Source organism: Parus major, chromosome 3, assembly GCF_001522545.3.
Source record: "Parus major isolate Abel chromosome 3, Parus_major1.1, whole genome shotgun sequence".
Classification (NCBI taxonomy): domain Eukaryota; kingdom Metazoa; phylum Chordata; class Aves; order Passeriformes; family Paridae; genus Parus; species Parus major.
This window is the reverse complement of record NC_031770.1, coordinates 43,203,583-43,224,846: the sequence shown is the minus strand read 5'-3', so window position 1 is coordinate 43,224,846 and position 21,264 is coordinate 43,203,583. Positions and strand designations below refer to the sequence as shown.

General features: G+C 39.5%; 1 protein-coding gene across 2 annotated transcripts in view; it reads left to right on the top strand.

Moving 5' to 3' along the window:
- PCNX2 (pecanex 2) overlaps window positions 1-21,264 on the top strand; it is a 149,193-nt gene that overhangs the window by 105,837 nt on the left and 22,092 nt on the right. For both annotated transcript variants that reach the window (XM_015621574.1, XM_015621573.1), the window contains exons 24-27: window positions 3,246-3,304; window positions 5,358-5,573; window positions 16,110-16,363; window positions 20,605-20,838. In XM_015621574.1, coding sequence (XP_015477060.1) covers window positions 3,246-3,304; window positions 5,358-5,573; window positions 16,110-16,363; window positions 20,605-20,838 — 763 coding nt within the window. The remainder of the gene's footprint in view (window positions 1-3,245; window positions 3,305-5,357; window positions 5,574-16,109; window positions 16,364-20,604; window positions 20,839-21,264) is intronic.

Below are 21,264 nucleotides of genomic sequence, written 5' to 3'. Positions count from 1 at the left end.
ATAATAGCTGTATAAAGATTTGAGTTTTTCTAGTATTGTCTGAAAAGGTAAAATCTTGTCTCATGTCCCAAGGTCCATGTTTTAGCTGCTTAAACAAAGCCTTAATGGAGCCTGGTTTTGCTTTGTTGGGGTTTTTTTTTGTTAGTGAGAGCTGTTCTATTTCCTTCCCTTTTTCCCAGTCAGGCTGCATCATCCGTCTTGCAGTGTCCCAAAGCACTTGTGATTTTCCCTGATTGTTTCATGCATCTTTCTGTCAAAGCAAAAAATAAGGGGGGGATGGGGAAGAAATAGACCCAGAGCTGCATGCTGGGCAAAAGGATTCCTGTTTATTATAGATTAGAATTTTCTGAAGTATTGGTTGATTTTATGGGTCTCAATGTGCCTCCAGAACAGAAATGGTAAAAAACAGGGGTAAAGAATAGTATTAACTTTTACCTTTCACTACCACACTGATTTCAGAGGGACTGAAAGTTAATAAAGCGTCTCATAATGTTAAAACATAGGCATTTGGAAATCAGCAGTGCTTCTCTGCTGAGAATAGGAAATTGATTGAATTCCACAACCTAATGTTTATGCTTACTCTTGCATATGCAGGTGGATATATATCAGGGTGGAAGAATTCTGACAACCTTTTTAAAGAGAAATTATTTTTTATATTCTGAACTGCTTTGAAGACCCTTCCCCCCATTGCCATTTTCTGTTGAATACGAAATTATAATTGCAGTTACAATGAGCTGAGCCAACCAGAAGCAGGAAGATAAATAATAGCTCAAATAAAATGTTAATCTATGTAGATAATATACTAATATTAATTACAAATAATTTTAATTAAGACTCTTATTTTCTCAGTCATACTTTTTGCAAAGTAGAGAATGTGCCTTTTTAAGGAGAAAAATCAGTTGCTTTTGGTAGGAAGTAGAACTAAAGCAAATCTGTTTCTCTTCTGTCTACTGCATAGAAACCTGTGTGCAATGTTGGTCAGCTTTCCACAACTTTTTTTGGAGAGGCTGTAGGGAGTAGATGAAAAGACTTTGTAACACATCAGTGGCATCCTTCTCCCAGTTGGATTCAGCATCAACTTACACACAGAATCCTGGAAACCGGTACTGAGTCTCTGCTGTGTTTCAAAGACAGCATTATCTTTATACCATCCTTTTTCAGTGTTATTTAAGCTGTTTGAAAGCCTCCCTTATAACTGATCCCTCTTTGGTGCCATCTTCTTGGGGCATGTCTACAGGTCTTTTACAGTGAGTAGTTAAATTCAGGCTGTGGAGGCTGACTGGTCAATCTCCAGCCTGTTCAAAATCTCCTCTGGGCCCTGTGCTCCCCACACCATGAGCCAGACCCCAGCCAGTCCCACCCAGCCGTGCCAGCCTCACTGCAGTTCCACCAAGGACTCGGTGAGGGCCACACCTGGGTGTCTCCCTTGGGTCCCATGCCAGGAAAGGTGGTGGTGTGGCTCTTCTCTCCTGTGCTTGCAGGCCTTTGTACAGATGAGGTCCTTGCCACTGTCACATGTAACCTTATGCTGGCTGTTGCTTGGGCTTTCTCCTGGTTTTGCTTTAATCTTATTTTCCAAGGAATGAGAGATCATATTTACATATTAGATAGATTGTAAAAGTCTCTGGGGCACCAATGTAAAAGTGTCTCATACAAGGCACCAACTGCAAAAGTGTTCAATTCTTTTCCCCTGGATCAGGATTGACGAGCAGAGAGATGATTTTCACATTTGGACTGAGGATGTTTATTTTACCTTATCTATATTACATTTTTACAGATTGTAAGTTCTTCTACACACTAACCTAACAAGCTACAAATGGCAACTTCAGGCCCTGTCCACAAGGCCTTTTAAGCATAAATGATCCAATTATCAAATGCCAACTAATTTATTTTTAATTTAACCCAATAACCAAACCCCCATGTTCTGCACTGTGGACTTTTTCACTTAATCACACATTACTAAAATCCATGAAGAAGAGGGAAGAAAGGCAAAGACAAACCAATGCCCAAGAACCTCCATCTTGTCTCTTATTCACTACTATATCTCAAACTCTAAACTCTGTATTTTTCACCCAGTGACTTAATATAATTCTAACTCACGCATTCTCATTCCCAGATTCTCCACTCAGTTTTAGAAGCCTTCTCCGTGGTCTTAAGTTAAACCCAGTGTTCTCTTGACTGCCTGAGCCTGTCAGCACAGATAAAGGGACATTTTCTGTGCTTGGGACTCCAACAATAGCTAGGTCTTCTAATGATTGAGGGGAAACTTTTGAGGCAATATTCTCAATGAAGTGTCCTGAAATCCTTATATACCCATGCCAGAGCAGTGTTTCAGGGAAATTAATGTTTACTAAAGCATTTTTATTAGCCAGAGTTCCACTTTTACCCCAAGTACCCCTGGGTGCTTGGGAGGTGCTTTGGACTTGGTGTTGAATATCCCAGCTCACCACAGCAATCATTGTCTTCTGTTTAACACATGCTGGCCCACAGCGATTTACTCATTCCTTATTTTACAACTTTAATAGTATCTTTTGTTACAGGTAGTAATAAAAGCTCAATCCAATCTACCCTTTTAGTTGCTTTCTCTTTTGTAATCATTTTTCCTGTGTTGTTTATATTCCACTGTTACAGTGAAAATGGTGAATAGGGAACATGCCATTCATAAGGGTGACAGGGTTAGTGCCTATATGAACTAAAGCCCTCTAATTTACTCTTTTTCAAGCAATAAGAATGACCAAGGACTCTCCTGTTGCTGCCTAGCTAAGTATGAAACTAAGTAAAGTATTTTTGTATTGTTGTTTTTCCATAGATGGTACACACCCACAGAAATGTTTTTACCCAAAGAAAACTTCTTGAGTCCAGCTGTTTCCCTTAAGGCTTAGAAGGAAAGAAAGGCTGATTAAATATTCTTTCTATTTGTTGTTTTGGTGGCACCTGGCTGATCTGTTTCTGGAGCCAGTTCAATTAGTTAAGTACATAGCATTGTGTCAGATTCCACATTCTGAATGGACTGTGTCCCACAAGAAGGGAAATGGGCGGAAAGAGTGTGCTGATAAGCTGCAATATCAATAGCAATACTGACCTGAAATAACTATGTATGCCTGATGAATGGATTAGTGTGAACTGCCTAATTATATAAATGCAAAATGAAGAGACATGTTAAACAAAAAAAAAAAAAAAGTGTTTATTGTGAGAATTATTTATTTAAAAAGAAGAATTGGCTGTAAACATGTCTTTATTTCCAGCACCAAAAGATCGGACCATTCCAACACCAGACTGGCAATTCAGATTGAAAAAGATGCAGGTATGGCCTGGGAGTTTGGGTGTCTTGCTTCATTTGCAAAATGTGATGTATTTACACTGGCAAGGCTTTGCTGGGGAAGCTGAAGAGATGCAAAGGGTTTAAATGTTGTGTGTACAAACCAGAGCATTTTCAATGTAGCAGAGCACCAGTTCAAGTCGTGTGACCCGATGAATAAATTCACTCCTCAGTTATGTGTAGCTGATCAGACAGAGAGCTGCTGGGCTGCCGGTTGCTTGGTTAATCATAACCCTGGAGTTTGTGTGGAATATGCAGCAGGCACCCTAGCTAGACTCAGAGGTCAGCTGACGGCAGGGAAAGGTTTTGGAGAAAAAGCAGCAAGTTAGTGGTACCCCTGCCACTGTTGGCAAGTTGTCTCCTCTTCCCTGGAGAGTAACCTTTTTGAGAGGGGATAGAAGGGAAGTTGGGAAACTTGAAAGAGGAAGAGGTAGGAAAGATGGTGGGCTGTTCTGCTGGGTGTCAGTGTATTAAATGAGCACCATGGCCATGCAAAGCAGCTTCCCAGGCCACACTGAGTGGTTCCTGTGAGACTGGGAAGTGGGAGCAGTTTTTGGCACATCAGTGGACACAGAGAACATGTGCTACATCAGCTGGCACTCTTCAGTGCCTGGTGGGACAGGCCCTTTTTGCAGGGGAGCTGATACCAGTGTCACATGCCAAAATCCGGTCCCAGTGAGAGAGGCCAAGGTTTAATATATGGGTTTTTTCACTTTAGTGTTATGAGGGCAATTTTATCTTGCCCATAGATGGCCGGGGTTGTATTGTAGAGTTAGAAATTTACATTTTAATTATTGCTGGTTTACCCCTCATACCCTTTTTATCCTTATCCATTACATCAGTAATATGAACAAATAAACATGAACAAATACACATCGTCAAGCAGAAATTGATTAAATCCAGGCTGTCCAAGAAGGCAAGAGAGGTATTAGTAGTTTGAAGCATGAATGGTGCTTTTTAATTATTTATCATTTAAGGCAGGGAGCTAAGATTTTTCCCAAGGACATTTTGTCATCTGATAGCAATGACTTTTACCATTGTTATATATGCTAATAAATTAATTATGTTTTAAACCCTGTAGCTCAAGAAAAGCATTCCTTTAGTACATGTGCTTAAAAGGCTTATTTTTTGACTTGCTTAAATTTTGACCCAATATACTCCAGAAGGTGCACAGGTGAGTGTGTCTGCATGGACACGGGCACACAAGGACAAACCTACCAGGGCTGGGTGCGTAATGGCTGTGGGCACAAAAAGCAGTGCAGTTACAGGCCCTCTCCTCCTCTGGTATCAAGGAGGAATTTGTAGGAAAGGCATAGCCTCTGCAAGCCTCATCTTCTGGGTTTTTTCACCTCCATGTTAGCTCTCCTCCTAAATATGCACAAAGATAAAAATGCATGACTGCCCATATCCACATACACTCCCATGCATACAGATACACCTACAAGATGTTGGTTTGTACGTGGATTTGTGCACCAGCATTTTGAGAGTATTGAAGGTGGGACACTGATGCACTGCAGAAAAGGAAAGCAGTTCTCGTGTCAAGCATATATTCTTCATGGACAAAGCCTTGCAAAAATTCCTGGAGGACTAAAAGAAAAAAAATCCCAACAAAATTATTGGTTGCTGCGCGACCAAAGTATTTAAAAATCTCAGAAAAAATGTTCAAATTTAAGCATATGTTCTGAAGTAATAATGATTTTTTGTTTCTTTAGATTAAGACAGTATGTAGACATTAACTTAGAATTGGCTCCACATTTAGTGGAGCCAAGAAATTCTTACTGTTGTGAATCATGGAGGTTATTTGATTGAGTCTGAAATATGTGCTAGCACTAATGTGATCTTTTATTTACAATATTGTTCATACTTACCTGATTCATTGAAGGGCTACCTAGGAAATGTAGATTGTATGAAGCATCAGGAAGATATCATCTGGCTAGAGGAAGAAGATTTAAGCAGGAATGAAAAAGAACATAAAATTTCATGGAGAATAGCTTTGTTTAGTTTTTTATTTTACAAATGTATGCTGCTCTGTTTGTAGGAAATGACGACAATAATCTGAACTCCATTTTTTATGAGCATTTGACAAGATCTCTGCAGGAGTCTCTTTGTGGAGATTTGATCCTGGGCCGCTGGGGAAACTACAACACAGGAGACTGTTTTATTCTGGCATCAGATTATTTAAATGCCTTTGTGCACTTGATCGAAATTGGAAATGGCCTGGTCACCTTTCAGCTCAGAGGGCTCGAATTTCGAGGTAAGGATCCGTGATGATTTAAATAACAACAAAACCAGCATAAATCCTGTCCTTTTAATCTTATCACAACTCTATAGTAGGATGTAGAGTTGAGGACCTTTCTCTTTCTACAGATACTTGTCTGTCTGAAAGCTTGGTACTTCTTTGTATCATTATATTAATGTTGTTTTGAAATCTAGATGTTAAGAAATTTGGAACCATGTTCTGCAGTATCAAAAGACTTTCAGAAAGAAGGTTTGTTGAGTGGTTTGCTTGGGTCACAGATCTTTTGAGTAATACTCAGTTATTTTTTCAGATTATTTATTTTCCTCCATAACTATGAAAATTGGAATTGTTCTTAAAATTGTTCAACCCAAAAAAACTTGTATTTGGGAAACAAAAAAAACCCCAAAAAAACAAAACAAAAAAAAACAAAACCAAAATAAAACTCCTTCCATGGAAAATATCCTGTGTCAAGCCATGCAAGAAGCTGATGCTGAGATGGTCTCTGTCACACTAGAACAGCAGAGTGTAATCAAGGTGACTTTTCAACAAGGTTGAGTGTGAGAAAATAAGCGACAGACTGGCTCTTTGAATGCACTTAAGTGTGGGAGGATTAGACTAGGAAATAACATGTGTGGGCTCAAGTCTTGACTCTATGACAGACTCCATGTAGGATGTTGAACAGGTTGTGGTGAATGCTTCATGTTCACTTTCATTCCTGTGTAGTGGGGATGAAGATAACACTCTTGTGTCCTCAGCAAAGTTATGTGGAAAGGAAACAGTAAATGTCTGAAACAGCTTGGTATTGTAGTACCTCATCAGATCCCTATTCAGAGCAAATGCAAATTGGGAGGAAAAACAACTGGAATGGAAGAAAGATATTTTGTTTATCAGCCTTATAATTTCATGTTATTTATGAAGATTGTTGAGGAATACATGGTCATGCATGTGTGCTACTGAGGCTTGCTTCAACTTCCAAGAGATGTACACAAGTATTCTTGCATTCATCTGCTTCTTGGGTGTCCCCAAGGTGAGCAGTGGTGCTGCTGTGTCAGGGATAGGTGCTTGCAGTCTAACTTCCCAAATTTATCTTCGCTGATTGTCCTTTTTTGTTAAAATAATTCAGTGTGGGATTTGAAATTTGAAAGAAGAAAGAAATCTCCTTCTCACTGAAATGACAGGAGTTTTGTGAGGTGATTTTTCTTTTTTTTTTTTTTTTTTGTGCAGTTTCCCCTTACTGCTGGGTCCTTCTCTATCATCACCATCTCCAGGCAGTAGAAGTAAAGTAAATATTGGAAACAGATTAAAGCATATGAGGATGCTCAAGCCACATGCTAGCTGGATAAAAAGATGAAGGGCCTAGCAGACAGGCATAATGAACTGGAAGTTGAATGAGGAACAACTGGATAGTTTTGTTGCAAAGTGGTTGGGAAGACTTTCTTTGACTTTGAGCCAGGATCGTTCACAGCCAGCAAGTGCCATTTGGCACTTGGATCTGAGAGCAGAGCTCAAATACTGCAGTGTGCCACCTGTTGAGACATCTCTGTATTCCCTAAAATCACAGTTTAAGTAATTAAATGTCTCTGAAAATTGACCTTTCCATACAGATTGCCTAATGCTGTTCAGTGTTAATTAACTGTAGTTAATACTGTTTTACTTTGTGAATAGATCCAGCATGTCTGCCAGCTGCAGCAGGTCTTTAAATTCAGCTGAGGCTGAGCCCCACAGCCTCTCGTGTCTTTCATAGACTGCTGTTGGGAGCCAGCTGAGTTCTCAAGAGGAATATCCTCTTTCCCAGTCTTTCTTGCACTCCTCAGGGGGAGGCTGGCATCCTGCAAAGCTGCACCTCTTTCTTACCTGAGGCTTTGATGGGCCTGGACCAAGAGACTGCAGCAAATTGAACTGGAAAGTAATACTAGTTACTGGAGGTGGAGAGGAGTGGGGAAATGGTGGATTCACCTAGATGATCTCATCCTCAGTACAAATCTAGTTCCCTCTGCCTCCTCACCCTCAGAGTATCACTGGGGGGAGAGACTGCTCAATACTAGAGGTAGAAGTAGTTGGAAATAGGAGAAAAATGGACTCCCTCTCTTCTCTGAACCCACTGGATAATCCTATTCCAAGAATAAGACAAAATTTGTGGTTATTCTGTGCCCTCACAGACATGGTATGTAAGGGAGTTTTCTCTGGTTTTCAGAGTATTTGGTAGAGGAGTTGTTATGGGAACAGAAACTAGGAGTGTGTGTCTTGCTATTCCATTGTTTGGCCTGGAACAGAGAAGCCATGTAGGGTTGAATAAAGGAATTCACCTGAGACAAAACCAGCTGAAAGATGTAGCATTTGCTATGCCATGTGAGAGCTGAACCCCACTGGACTGTGCAGAATGAGTGCCAGAGAAATCACACGGATTACAAGCCGGCTTAAGGATGGAGTCAGAGAACCAAAGGCACCCAGAGGGGAACCAAGCACAAGCCAGATAAGGATGCCTGGATCTGCCTGATGCAGACTATAACAAAAGCCTCATGGACACCAAAATGTGAGCAGATAATCTGCTGTGTGCCCAGTGGAGACTTCCCTGGGGTGATGTGCTGACACCAGAGGGTTGTTTGTACCTCCAGGTAACCCATGAAGGCTGCTGTGCTTTAGATAAACTGTGCTGCAGAACTGTGCCTTTCCTGTATGTGGTTTGGTCCTTCTGCCAACAAGGAGCTGGGCTGCTCTGGTGGGGCTGCAGGCCACGGGGTGCCCAGGCACTAGTCTGAGTAAAGGGAGCCAGAGGGGCTGACCTGAATACAGAAGTTCATAAGGGAATGAATCAAGGCTATTCAAAGGAAGTTGTGTGAAAGCTGAGACTGAAATTCTGCCTTGGAATGCATTCTTTGCTCCTTCCCTTGAACGGTATTGCTGCCTGCAGGGGCAGGAAGGTGGAGCAGGCTTCCACCAAACAGCACTGAGAGACATCTCCTGTGTGGATTGGGCACATTCTTCCCCATTTCATTCAGGGCTGGTGAATGCAGCCTGAATACTGAATACAGTAGGAATTTTACATACAGAGGGTGTATGGTACTGCCCTGGAAGAAGCTGATGGTTTACAGAGTCAAGTGACAGTTATTAAGCACCAGATTTTGCTTTGGGCATCCTGCATTCCTATTTTTAGTTGTCCAGTCATGCACTGTTTTTTACAGGGAACCCTAATTCCTTTCATTGTACAGAATGGTTTCCCACAAGGGGGAGAAAAGGACTAGAGGAGGAACTTGCAATCTGTAATTTCTGAGCTTTGGCTCCTTCGCTTCAATTTCAAGGAAGTAATTTTAATTGAGGGCCCCAAAAATCTGCTGTTACTTAAATAGGAAATCTGTGTTTGCTTTGGAAATGAGTGAATCACAAGAGTGTTCTCTGTGACTGTTTTCTGTTTATGACTAAACCAAAAGCAATATTTGCATTGTAGAGCTCTGGATTTTCCTACGCGTTTCTCGTTGTGGTAGCTGAAGGTCTGTGCTGGCAATACTGGTAGTGCCCTAAGAAGAGGTCACAGAGCCTTCTGAATTTAAGTGTACTGTAGCAGGAGGTACTTGCTGCCTCCCCAGTTTGCAGTCCATCCTAACTGAGGTTTGGCAGTGTAAGTGACTGATCCAGACACCTTTCTAACTGTTTGTAATAGAAGCATTTGTCTCAGCTTTTAAATGAAAAAACAAACCCAACTAAACGCCTGCAGGCAGCGTAAGAAGGTTATGTCACAGACTGAGCAGACTGAAAGAAGCGAGTCAGCAAATCTGGGATCCCTTTCATCTGTCTTTAGTCCTGTTCATAAACACCTTAGACAAATCAGTTTTTCACTCTCACATTCTATGGACAGAGAAGGGATGTGCCTCCACTGTGTCATTCATCCTGAGTGCAAAGCAGAGGGGAGGCTCAAGACCTCCAAGTATTGACAGGAAATGCCCAGCTCCTCCTTTATGGACAGCAAAGAGAAGGTAGAAATGAGCTGAAGCCAGGAGAACATTTCCAAGGAGCTGCACAGTGGTGTGAGGGAATTGAGCCCTTCAGTTGCTTAACTCTGCTGTGTGTGTTAGACCACAGTGGAATGCTAAAAGCAGCCTGCCAGAAGAAATACATAACATGTCATTTAATTTGAAGGAAGAGATGGGAAAACCCACAGTCAGGGAACAAGCAGAAGCAATGTCAAAATATCTCCCTCTCACGAGTTCCCTGTAGAACAAGGGAGATTTAAACTGTTTTCCTGTTTAGTCTGTGTGTCTACAAAGTGTCTTTTGGAGAATATTCATTTAAGCATTAGATGTGTAGAAACTACTTACTGATGGTGTTGCTGAAGTCTTCAGGAGCAGTTCTCTAACTCCTGCACAGTATTCTTCAGTCATTTAATGAACTTCTAAATCTCTGCTGTGATTTTTTGTTACTGCACGTTGCACGTGCAATATTCATGCTTCACTTGGAACTTCATTAGCTGGATCAAGGCAAGAATCGCAGGGCAGACACAGATGTAGCTGAACACAGTGGCAGGCAGCTGTGGCAGCAGGATGGGATTGCCTGTGGGGCTCTCTCTGTGCTAGCTAGCTTATTTCCCACGCAGAATGGTGTATGAAAGCAGCCAGCCCAGGCTGTGTGCTCCAGGCACAGTAGTGATGTCTAATAAGGACAGTTACTCATTTCTGCAGCATGTGTATGGTGCATAGTTTTATTACAGCAGCAAGTACATTACCAGTGTAAGGAATATTTATTTGTGTTTGATTTTTGTGTCTGAAGGTTCTGTAGCACTGGGAAGAATCATTCTTTATTCAAAGAGTGGCTGCAACTTTTATTTTTTTTTTACAAATCACCTCTTGCTGTTGGGAAATAAAATTGCCCATGTTCATGTTTTCCCAGAGACCACACTTGAGGTATGTTCAACATGTACCAGAACATTAAAAGGTATTGATAAATTACAAAGAGTTCAGAGAAAAACAGCATTTTTTGGACACATCTCTTGGGAGAGAAGGTTAAAAACCAAAAGTGCAGTGTTTGTGGGAAAGAACAAAGACTGAGAGACACAATTCTTGGAAGTACTAGAAGCATGGATAGAAAGGATGCAAAGGAGTTTCTTCAATCTTGGTGATTTAATTGGGAAGAATAGCATGAAACAGGGAAGGGGATACTTTATGTTCAACGCAAGAGATCTGTGATGTATAACCCTTTCTAGGTGTATAATGATGCTCCAACAGTGGAAGCCATCTATAAATTTCAAATAGGCTTAGAACAGCTTCTGTAGCACATAATAGAATAAATATTTGGTGTCTTTTTTCCTTTTTTGTCCTTTCACAATTTTATGTGTATTTATGGGTGCACTGGAGAAGACTTCTGGAAAGAAGGAAAATGTTAAGTGCAGTACAGCCTTTTTACTGAGAAAATATCTCTGCCAAAACCAAAATACTGCATCTTGCATTTCACTGCAAAAGATGTGACATGAGAAGTTTTTGTGGTATTTCATAGCTGCAAGTTTAACAACAAACATCTTTGGAGAATGCTACCTCCACGTGACCTTTCTTATTGTGTCCCCATGGGCCAAGAAAAAGAAAGGTATCTGAGGAGAGGGGGATGCCTGGTACTACAGCAACTGATCTGGTTTGAAAACCAGATTGTTTTTCAGACATTCAAGCACCTGAAGCAGATGAAAGCCAAATTTTATACCTAATAGCTTTGATGTTTGAGGAATTTATACCGTTTTTTAAGTCCTGAATTTTTGATTTGAAAAAAGCTGAGACTATCAGAACCTATAAATTACTGTTCTTTATTTTGTGGAACAGGTTCCACAAGCAAAAGAGCAGGAAGGAGTGGAAAAAAGTTATAGATTGAATGAAAATTATTGGTAGAATGAATCTAATTCTGCAGTTCATGACTTTCCATTTGTGAGCTCAGTTCACTCCTCTGAAGTATTTGTTTTTTTCTGTTTCTAGAACCATATCTGATGTGTGTTTCAGTAGAGGATGGCCTCCCAATGGTTGCAGTTATGCTCACTGTGATTTTTTTGTGTGATAACTTGCAGTTTTTTAAACTGCTATCCTGAGCATGAAAGAAAAATGCTGGTTGAGAAGGAGCCTTTTCCATCAGAATTTGGGAATGCTTGGATTTGCAGCATAAACCTGTTGAAGCAGAGCCAGATAATTCTATTGTAATGCATTTATTTGTAAGACATTCCTGTGCCTGATTTTGGCAAACAAATGGTGGGCAACCAGGCATTTTTGTGGAGTCATCTGTGAAGAGACCTCTGCATGGCTTAGGAAAGGAGTTACCCTGGGCATGAGCCCTTTTGATGTACCCTGGCTGCTTATTTGTCAGCAATCCTCAGTGCTCAAGCTGTTGCTACCTTCAGCCACAATAATTAGTCTCTGTTCTGGATGTGTTGTTAAACTGAAGTGTTTTATGGAAATTAAAACTGCTCCTAGAATACTTCTGGTATGTGGTTGTGTCACGGGCTTTTCTTTCTGGCCCCTCAGATCTTTTCACTACCTGAGTTTTCAAAATTGAATTCAAAAGCACACTATGGTTTCAGCCTTTAATTCTAGAAGGCTGGGTGATCATTCAGTTCAGTGTATTTTATCCTCTTGAAGCAAGATTAGTCTTCAATTTCATTTTTCTCATTTCCATTTAGGTCAAATCATTCTGGCAAAGCACAAGTCTGTCCTCGAATCCTGATGTGTCAGGAAAATACAAAGAGCTCCAAGTTCTCACCCTGGCTTTCTCCTGAGCTCACACAGGCTGACCTTGCTTTGTTCAGCTGGCACATGTTTTTTACATTGCTGGTTTTTTGGCAACCCTCCAGTGTTAGATATTTTACAAATGAATTGGTCATATCTATATTAGCAAGGGTCAGAGTGAATGACTAAACTTGAGTGAAGTGCATGAGATTATTTTCCTCCTACTGCAGGAAGAAATGAAAAAAAAAATGTTTTCCCTCAGATTTTGAAATAACTAATTACCAGTGAAAACATTTTCCTGTATTTTAATATTTAATGGTACTACACTTAATTATACTGAAGAAGTGAAGTGCACGTTCTGTTCCCTGCTTTTTGGTTTTATGAATAATTCTCTCAGAGTTGCTTGAACTTGATAATTTTTTGAGAAGAAATATAAAAATTGTCATTTAAATCATCAGTTTATAGTACATACAAAAAAGTCCAGCCTTCTGCAGAAGACAAACACAAATGTTTGACTTCATTTACTGTGTCCTGTCCCTTCTGGCTCAATGCATAAAGCTGAGCACGTGCTCTTAGTCTCTGTGGTACCAGTGTCTGGAGTAATGAACCAAAGAGGATTGATGTATGCTCTGGTAAATGAAATTTTACAGTAAAATGCCAATCTGGCATTGAAGTCCAGCCAGTGCATTAAGGACTAAATGCACTAAAGGCTCCATTAAAGATGAGAGGAAATTACTGGCAGCTGTTCTAGAACTGACTGCAGGAATTGGGAGGGAACCAACACGTACTTGAGCATCAAGCCTGAATGTTGTCTTTGTGGACTTGAGTCCTTTCTCTAGATGTTTGGAAATACTAATCAGCCAGGAATGAGGATTTGGTGTTTTGTCAGAGCACTGGCCACGGCTCAGGTTACACCTTTAAAGAGGGATACCCCAGAGGCTCAGCAAGCAGTGAAGACACCAAATCCCCAAGCTGATGGTGCCCAAGTCCATCAAACAGCTTTTGTTAATCAAGTGCATGTTTGCCAGATGCTGAAGAGCACAGCCCTGGTTTCATTCTTTGGAATAAATATATAAAACAACCACATGAACTCCTTTGGTTGTTCCCCATAGCTTTTGTAATAACACAGTTCCTCTTAGAATGACTCTTGCTCCTCAAGTTCAACATTGATTGCACCCCCTGTAGTATAATTTTAGCTGATTAAAATTGCCTAGCAAAGACACCTTGGAGGCATTTGAACCTGTAGAATTAGCTAAGAATGTAAATCATGTTCTGGCATCATCTTCTGTTTGTTATGCATGTGATGACAATTTTCTTTAAACATTGAGGGTCTCTGGAATTCACCTTTTCTTTGCCTTACTGGCCTCCTTGGGCCTGTATGTTACAAAATATGTCCTCTAAGCAAACTAGTAATTACAGAAACTGCAGTAATAATATTTGGCATTTATGGAAAGAGGTGGTACAGAGAATAAAGCCTTCTATAGAAATAAAATTTGATATTTCCATTAAAATACATTTTTCTATTTCTTTATTTTATTTTCTTATTATTTTATATTTATTATTTATGTTTATATTTTATTTTTTTATATTTTATACAAATAGTTACATAGACTGAGCAAAGGCTCTTTAAAAATCTTTAAATCCTGTTGTAGCACAATCAGGAACAGATGTTCATTGTGTTTTTCATTTTTCATCACTTGCAAACATTTGGAAATACTTAATTTTGCACCTGGGATGAAGATGTATCTTCTCTTAAATTCAGTGTAATACTGAAAGACATTTAAACTTTCAAAAATAGACATCACAGCAATAGTAACAGCACCAGCATGGAGCATTTGTTTTACTCTTTTCAAGCAATGTACAAAGGAATGTTTTCCCTAATTCAGTTTGAGTACAATGTCTTCTGACTGGATTTCACAGAAGCATCTGCTGACCCAGAGCATTTCTTGGGCTTTTTTGCTGTTGAGCAGTAAGTGTTAATTCATGTAGAAATGTGTGAAATATGAAGCAGAAGCAGTCCAGTTCATGTCCAGTCCAGCTGGAAATGCCAGCCTAATAGGTCATGGTTTTTACTTGGCAGTATTGAAAGGCAAGATGTTTATATTTGGATGACCTGAAGACTTTAATAATTTTTCATATTGTATTTCATATCCCTGAGGTCTAAGGAAGAATGCATATCAGTGAGTGAGCAACACTGTGTTCACAGTGTAAATTTCCATTCATGGCAAACTGAACAGAAAGCACTGGAATATACTGAATATTTGCCATCTCTGAGGGCTACGATCCTATTTTTTCTCACACATTTCTTTCAGATTTTTCTATTCTTTTTTACTTGTGTGTTTTGCTTGCTGCACACATTTTAGCAGATGCACAGGCAAAAAAAAAAAAAAAAAAAAAGGTGATAACCCCTATTTTGCTATTTTGTTGTATTTTGAAAGGTTTTTCTTAGTGAGGAGAAAGGGATATTCTAGATGCTACTTCTGCTGATACAAACTGAAGGTCACAGGTTGTTGACCAGAGAGCTGTGATGGGACTGGAACAGACAGATGAGGGCACAGCAGTTGTCATCATGCTCCACAGAAAGGCCTTTGGGATGCTGCCCTGCTCCAGTCTCCCTTTCGGGGTGCTGGCAGACTGCAGGGAATTGAAGCTGGCACCGTGTTCTTTCCTGGCTCAACAGTCAGGTGATGAACACAGCTGAATTCTTCTCCCATTTACAGTGACACAACAGGTCTGTTGGTCCTGGTGGGGAGGGAGCTGTTGATCTGTAGTGCAGTGTCTCACATCTTCCTCTCCTGTCGAGTCTGTTTAGAAGTTGATGGAGTCAGCAGTCTGTGGGGTGATAGTGAACCTCTGGCAGAAGGCCTGTGCAAGATGTATAACTTGCATCATAGGAGATGCCCTTGAAAGATGGTTTATGTACAAACTCAGTGGGGAGTAAGTTCTGCAACAGCCTATGGAGAGTAAATTTTAAAAAGAAGCATACATCAAGAGCATAAAACTTACATATTTTGAGAATACTGGGAGGAGCAAATGGGTGTCTGTCTCAGTTTTTATTAATAGTGCCTTACATGGTATAGGAACTACATTCATAGATTTCAAATCCACAAGAGCTTGGCTTGACCATCTAGTGTGCACATCACAGGCTGAAAATGCAGAGTCTGCATTACTGCTTCTGTATCTGCCTCATGACTTCCTTTTGAGGTAACATATCCTTTTTAGAAAAAATTTGCTCTACTTTGATCTAAAGCCTGTGTAATAGACTAATTAGAAAGCTGTTCTGTTCTTGTGATGTACTGCCACTAGTGCTGTTCATTAGAGATGTTTGATCCAGAATAGCTTTTACTCCAGTGGGAGAGAGAACAACCCGGTAGATATTATTTTTGGAACCTGCTTTCCAAGACAGTTTGCTAAAACCCAGATTTTACAAGTGCTCTGACACACTAAAATCTTTCTTTGGGTCCAGTATGTTAGTTGAATAAGCAGCCTGAGACTTGGATCAATTTGCCTAATGTGTCTTATGGAGCAACACTCTTTAGTGTTGCTTCCTGGCGAGTTTTTATGAAGGCAGAAGCTGTGGTCTGTAGTTTAGCTCAGCTCAGAAGCCATTAGAACTAGAACATTAGATCAGACCCTTTTGGCTTTTATAGGTGACAGTAGTAAATGAGTAATGTACAGCCCTTTCTTTGCTGCTGCACATGGCTCACTTAGCATGTCGAGTTTGTTGCCGTAGCTCGTTCTTTCACATTTTTGCCAAGTGCATACAACCTTCAAACAAACTTTGAATGTGAGCTTGCAAGACGTCCTTTGTTTCCTCCTCCCCCAATAACTGGCAGCACACTCTCTTTTTCTCTCTGCCAAGGGACATACTGCCAGCAGAGAGAAGTGGAAGCTATAACAGAAGGAGATGAGGACAACGAAGGCTGCTGCTGCTGCAAGCCTGGGCACTTGCCTCACCTGCTGTCCTGTAATGCAGCCTTTAACCTGCGCTGGCTGACGTGGGAGATCACACGAACCCAGTACATCCTGGAAGGATACAGCATCATCGACAACAACGCTGCCACAATGCTGCAAGTGTTCGATCTGCGCAGAATCCTTATCAGATACTATATCAAGGTAACCTCTTTGGTGTAGTGCACTTTGTTCCTAGGCAGGTTTGTCAGATAGAATGCTGTTTGTCTATAGAAAAAAGAGCATTTGAATTCTTTTGCTTTATGTTTATCCATCTGCACCACAGATGTGTCTTGTGGCATCAAGTCAGTCTGGCAGTCAGACTGACTTGATGTTAGATCATAGAACTGTAGAATCATTTGGTTTGATCTTAAAATCATCCACTTCCAACCCTCCTCCTATGGCAGAGACACCTTCCACTGGGATAGGGAAAATTAATGTTTCCCTTTGCTAAATTTAATTATGATCACTTATACTTACAGTTAGTACACAAAACGGCAGGCAAGCTTCAGTGGAGATCAAGAAGGTGAGTTACCATCCTGTAGTGATAAAGTCAGACAAAGTCTTCTTACTTATGTTCTTATGTTCTTACAACACATCACTAACAGTTTGGTATTTCTTCTTGCCTTGGCCTTTCCACTGTTTCTCTTTTTTTTCTGGAAAAGAAAAGATATTAACAAGCATAAAGTTCTTGGGAAACTTCTGAAGAGCTGTTTCTCAAATGTACCTTTTAGTAGTGCAAACCCCCTTCTTACCTTCTCCTTTACATATATAACACAACAGATTTGAAGTTGGTTTATTCCATTGATTACACAGTAGTTCATTTACACCATTTCTATATTTGCATTGCTATTAAAATCACAATCACCACACAGATACAAATTTGTCAAAATAATTGGACCATATAGTCTAGCAAGACACCTTCATCCTCTGCCAGAACAATTCACAGTCCAGCAAATGAAGAGTTTGTTGAGCTTTATAGTCTTCTAGTGAAACAGCAAGAGCCAAGTGCTGCTTTCTATGCCACTGGTACTGCCATGAAGCCAGTTGCTAGAGATCCAAACCATCCCTGACATCTTTCTACTTACATCTCTGCAATTGTAAAATCTGTCAACTTCAGAGAGAGACCTGTTGTAAATAAGTTAATCACCATTTTTTGCAAATGAACCAACGTAGTAAAAACAAGCTCATTGCCTTACAAAGCTGCTTTGATCATGTAGTTGATTACTTCTGGGATTTCATAAATAATTTTGCAGGCAGTAGTGCCTGGTAACCAACCTGCTTTGTTTAATCAACTAATTAGAAATAAAGCTGCATGTGAGCATGATTTTTTCATTTTAGAAGTGGGGTTTGTGGCTATAAATTGTTTTAAAGCAATGTAACTAAGCTAAAAAAAGCCACAAACAAAAACAAAAAAACAGCTCTTCTTTAATGAGTGTGGTGCTACAATTGTCTTGCTTTACTTTAAAAGGTAACCTGAATAACTGGAACATAAACTAATGCAAGCTGGCAAATGACTCAGCTTTTGAGGGGGAATGAGACTGAAAAAATCCCAGTCTAAGCTGAAATTAAATCAGCATCTTATTAGTTTAAAGCAGTGAAGAATTTTGCTTTATGAACTGGAACTGTTTTTGTGCCTTAAAATGAATTAATATATGGAATACTTGCTGGAAGTGTGAGGTTCACCACATGGGATGTGAAACTGAGCTGAAAGGCAGTTTAGAGTTTCTGATTCTGGACACACCTGAGAAGCAGCTGACATAGATGGCTTAGACAAACTTTCATTCCATGTGATACAGGTGTGGTTGGTTAGTTGATCCTGATTTGAGTAGGAGGGAGTGAGTTAAATGCTGTGGCCCCATCTCCACTCTGTGCAGAGTTCATGTGTGCTACTGATGGCTCTGAAAACATGAAAATCAAATCTCTTCTTCTTGGATGTAGTTGAGCAGGTACTATTGTAGTGCACTCACAGAGTTTCATTCTCAGGAAGGTTGGTCTTCATTCTCAGGCTGCTGATCTGTGTAATCTACTTCTCTTTTTAGGGAAGGGTGAACAGGAATTAATAATAACCTGTTGGCACCTTCAATATCAGCCTGGGCTCCCTTTAGTGAAGGGAGGGTGCACTCAGGAAACCCCTTTTCTAGAATGTCACTTCTCGAAGTTATCTGGATATTTTCTCCTTGTATTTTTAAAGTAATTAGTTTTTTTCCATAACAGGGGCTTTAAAAAGATTTGGTAAAATCTTTAGTACAGCCTTGGAAGGAGAAGATTATAATATGTATTAGGTCAGCTTTTTTCCTGTTTATTTAATGCTTTCCTCTAAGTAAACAGTATCAGAGACAGAGGTGAGAATTCATTCCTTCCCCAGCTCTTTCTTCTGGGGGAATCTAGATCAAGACCCTGTGCAATTTCACTGTGAACATTTTAAAAGTCCTTGACACTTTCTTTTTCACGGTGTGAAAGTAATTGTAAGAACTATAGATAAGGCAGTACTCAGGTCACATAAAACACCAACTCAAAAAACACTTAGGCTGGAGTTTCTGCAGGAACTGCACTTCCATTGCATTGAGCATTTGGAGTGTTTTTGGTTTTTTCTCCAATGTTGTAAATATTTACCATATAGTTTCAGAAATGCCATATAGCTGAGGATGTACTTTTGCACAAAACATATCTTGTAAGAGTTACCAAGAGCAGAATTTAATTAGGTGACAGAAGATTTTTTTCTTTCTGTGTCTGATTGCCAGTCTGATTTTTTTCCCAGCTGAATCAGTTTCTTTGTAAACACAGATGAGGATAATAAAAAAAGCAAACTCTATCTCAAAAATCAACAGAGAAAATGTTTGCTTTGTTTTAGGTCTTCTATCCTTCAATAATAATTATTGTATTGCTCTTTTAAACAAAGAGTGGCACTGAGCATCTTATTCTGCAATCATATTTATTTCATTTGCAGTTTCATTGACAGCCTAGAAAGGCATAAATTTCTTATTATGAAAGGATTTTTATTCCCCACAAATAAAGTGGGTCAGCTCCTGTAGCCCTTCTGCATATACTTTGAAATCATTTTCTGCCCAACTACTGTGATTTTTTTCCCTTGTGCCTTTTCCAGCTCTTCTCAATATATTCTTAATTAAACATCTTCTGGTATTCAAAAATTCTGTGTATTCGCTGAGTGCTGTGTTTTCAGCTCCTATTGTTTCTGCATGAATCCTTTTTAAGGAGTGTATTGTTCTCCTCATGCCATTAAATGAAGGTCCATCCTGTCTCTAGCTGTTTGAGTAGTCTTTTTCCTCTGAAGCTTGATTCTCCTCTTACTTTTTGTAATTATTTTGTACGATTTGGAAGAAGAACTGTGGAGGGATCTGGGGTTTTTAAAAGGGCTGGTAGCACTTCCATCCTTTGTAATCCATCATATTTTAATTTTATACATTTATTTACTTAGTACTATTTCCATTGACTAGGTCACGTGGAACTACATCCACTTCAGTCATGAGTCATACTTGCTTCTCATTTGCTTTGGAATCCTACTCTAAATTAATATTATAAAACATTATAATGGGGCTTTCCTGCTGATGGAACACACTGGAACTTCTTGAGTTTCATTTTCTTTTGAAAATATACTCTAAGTTATGTTTGGATAGAATTTTTTTAATTACTTTTTTATTTATTATTATTTTAATGTGTCCAGACAGAGCAGTTAGAAAAGCTTAGAAACTCAGGCAGAGATATGAAATACGTGTGTTGCTGCTTTCTAGCTTTTATGTACTTGATGCAAGAGCCACAGTTGAATGCTGCTCCCTCCTCTGTACTTTAAAAGTTACTCAGTTATATCAGTTATCAGCTTTTTAACTTGACACGTAAGAAAAAATCAATTATTCTTTACCTGCTGCATTGACAGATAACGGATTTGTGTCATACGCATCCGTCAGGTCTCATCTTTGTGGCTAATAAAAATTAGGAAAGCATCATCCCAAGAAAACAGTAAGTCCACTGAGGAAAAAAGAGCCCTGTTTTGAGGATGTGACCATCTACTACTGTTTTGTCAAAATATGCCTAAGCTATTCCTGATATTACCTTCTTGGTGATAGACTCTATAGAACCCTCTAGTACTGACATGTTTGGGTGCTGGAACTCTCTATTCCTATCATTGTGTTGATTTTCCTGGAAGGCAGAAGGATATTAAAAATACTACTTCTTTTTCTGTTGTTAGCTACCATTATCAATTATTATCATCTTTCTAATTTGAACACTTTTGTGAAGTAATAATGATGCTAAGGAGTAAAATGTAAGAAACAGATACACTACTACAGTTCTTAATGGGGTCCTATTTGGCTTGTTCTCTTCTGTGTGAAATATGTCTGCTTTGATCAGAGTTCAGAGTGACTAACGTTTGCACTTTTTGTCAACAGAGTATAATATACTTTACAGCAAGTTCTCCCAAAATCCTTGACTGGATAAAAGATGAATCCATCCAAAAGATACTGCAGCCTTATGCAAAGTGGCATTATATTGAACGTGACCTTGCGATGTTTAACGTTAACATAGATGAAGATTATGTTCCGTGTCTCCAAGGAATAACAAGAGCTAGCTTCTGCAGTGTTTATCTGGACTGGATTCAGTTCTGTGCCAGGAAAAGGGTGGAGGTATGAGTCTTTTTTTTTTTTTTTTTTTTTTTAATAGTGGCATTAGTTTTAATTCCTGGGATATGAGTGAAATGGTGCATGGCTACTCTTTTACTTGCTCAGGATTAGTAGAACAAAATTTATTTCATAAAAGCTTTCAGCTTTAACATAAAAGGAAAACATGTTCTGTGGAATGGAAAAAACATATTTTGGAAGCTACCCATGTGCAAAAACCAGGATCTTAAGGAGCATTAGTCTTTGAATACAGAACCAATTCTTTACTGTGCAAATTTCCAACAACATTAACTTTGTCAGCTCTAGAAAGCACGGATATATCAAGTGCTCACAGAAGTACTGCTAGAGAAGGCTCCAATCAGAGAAAGTCATCACAGCATTACAGTTCCTTCAGTGTTGCCAGTGATTGGTACCTTTGCCAGATGTCTGTGA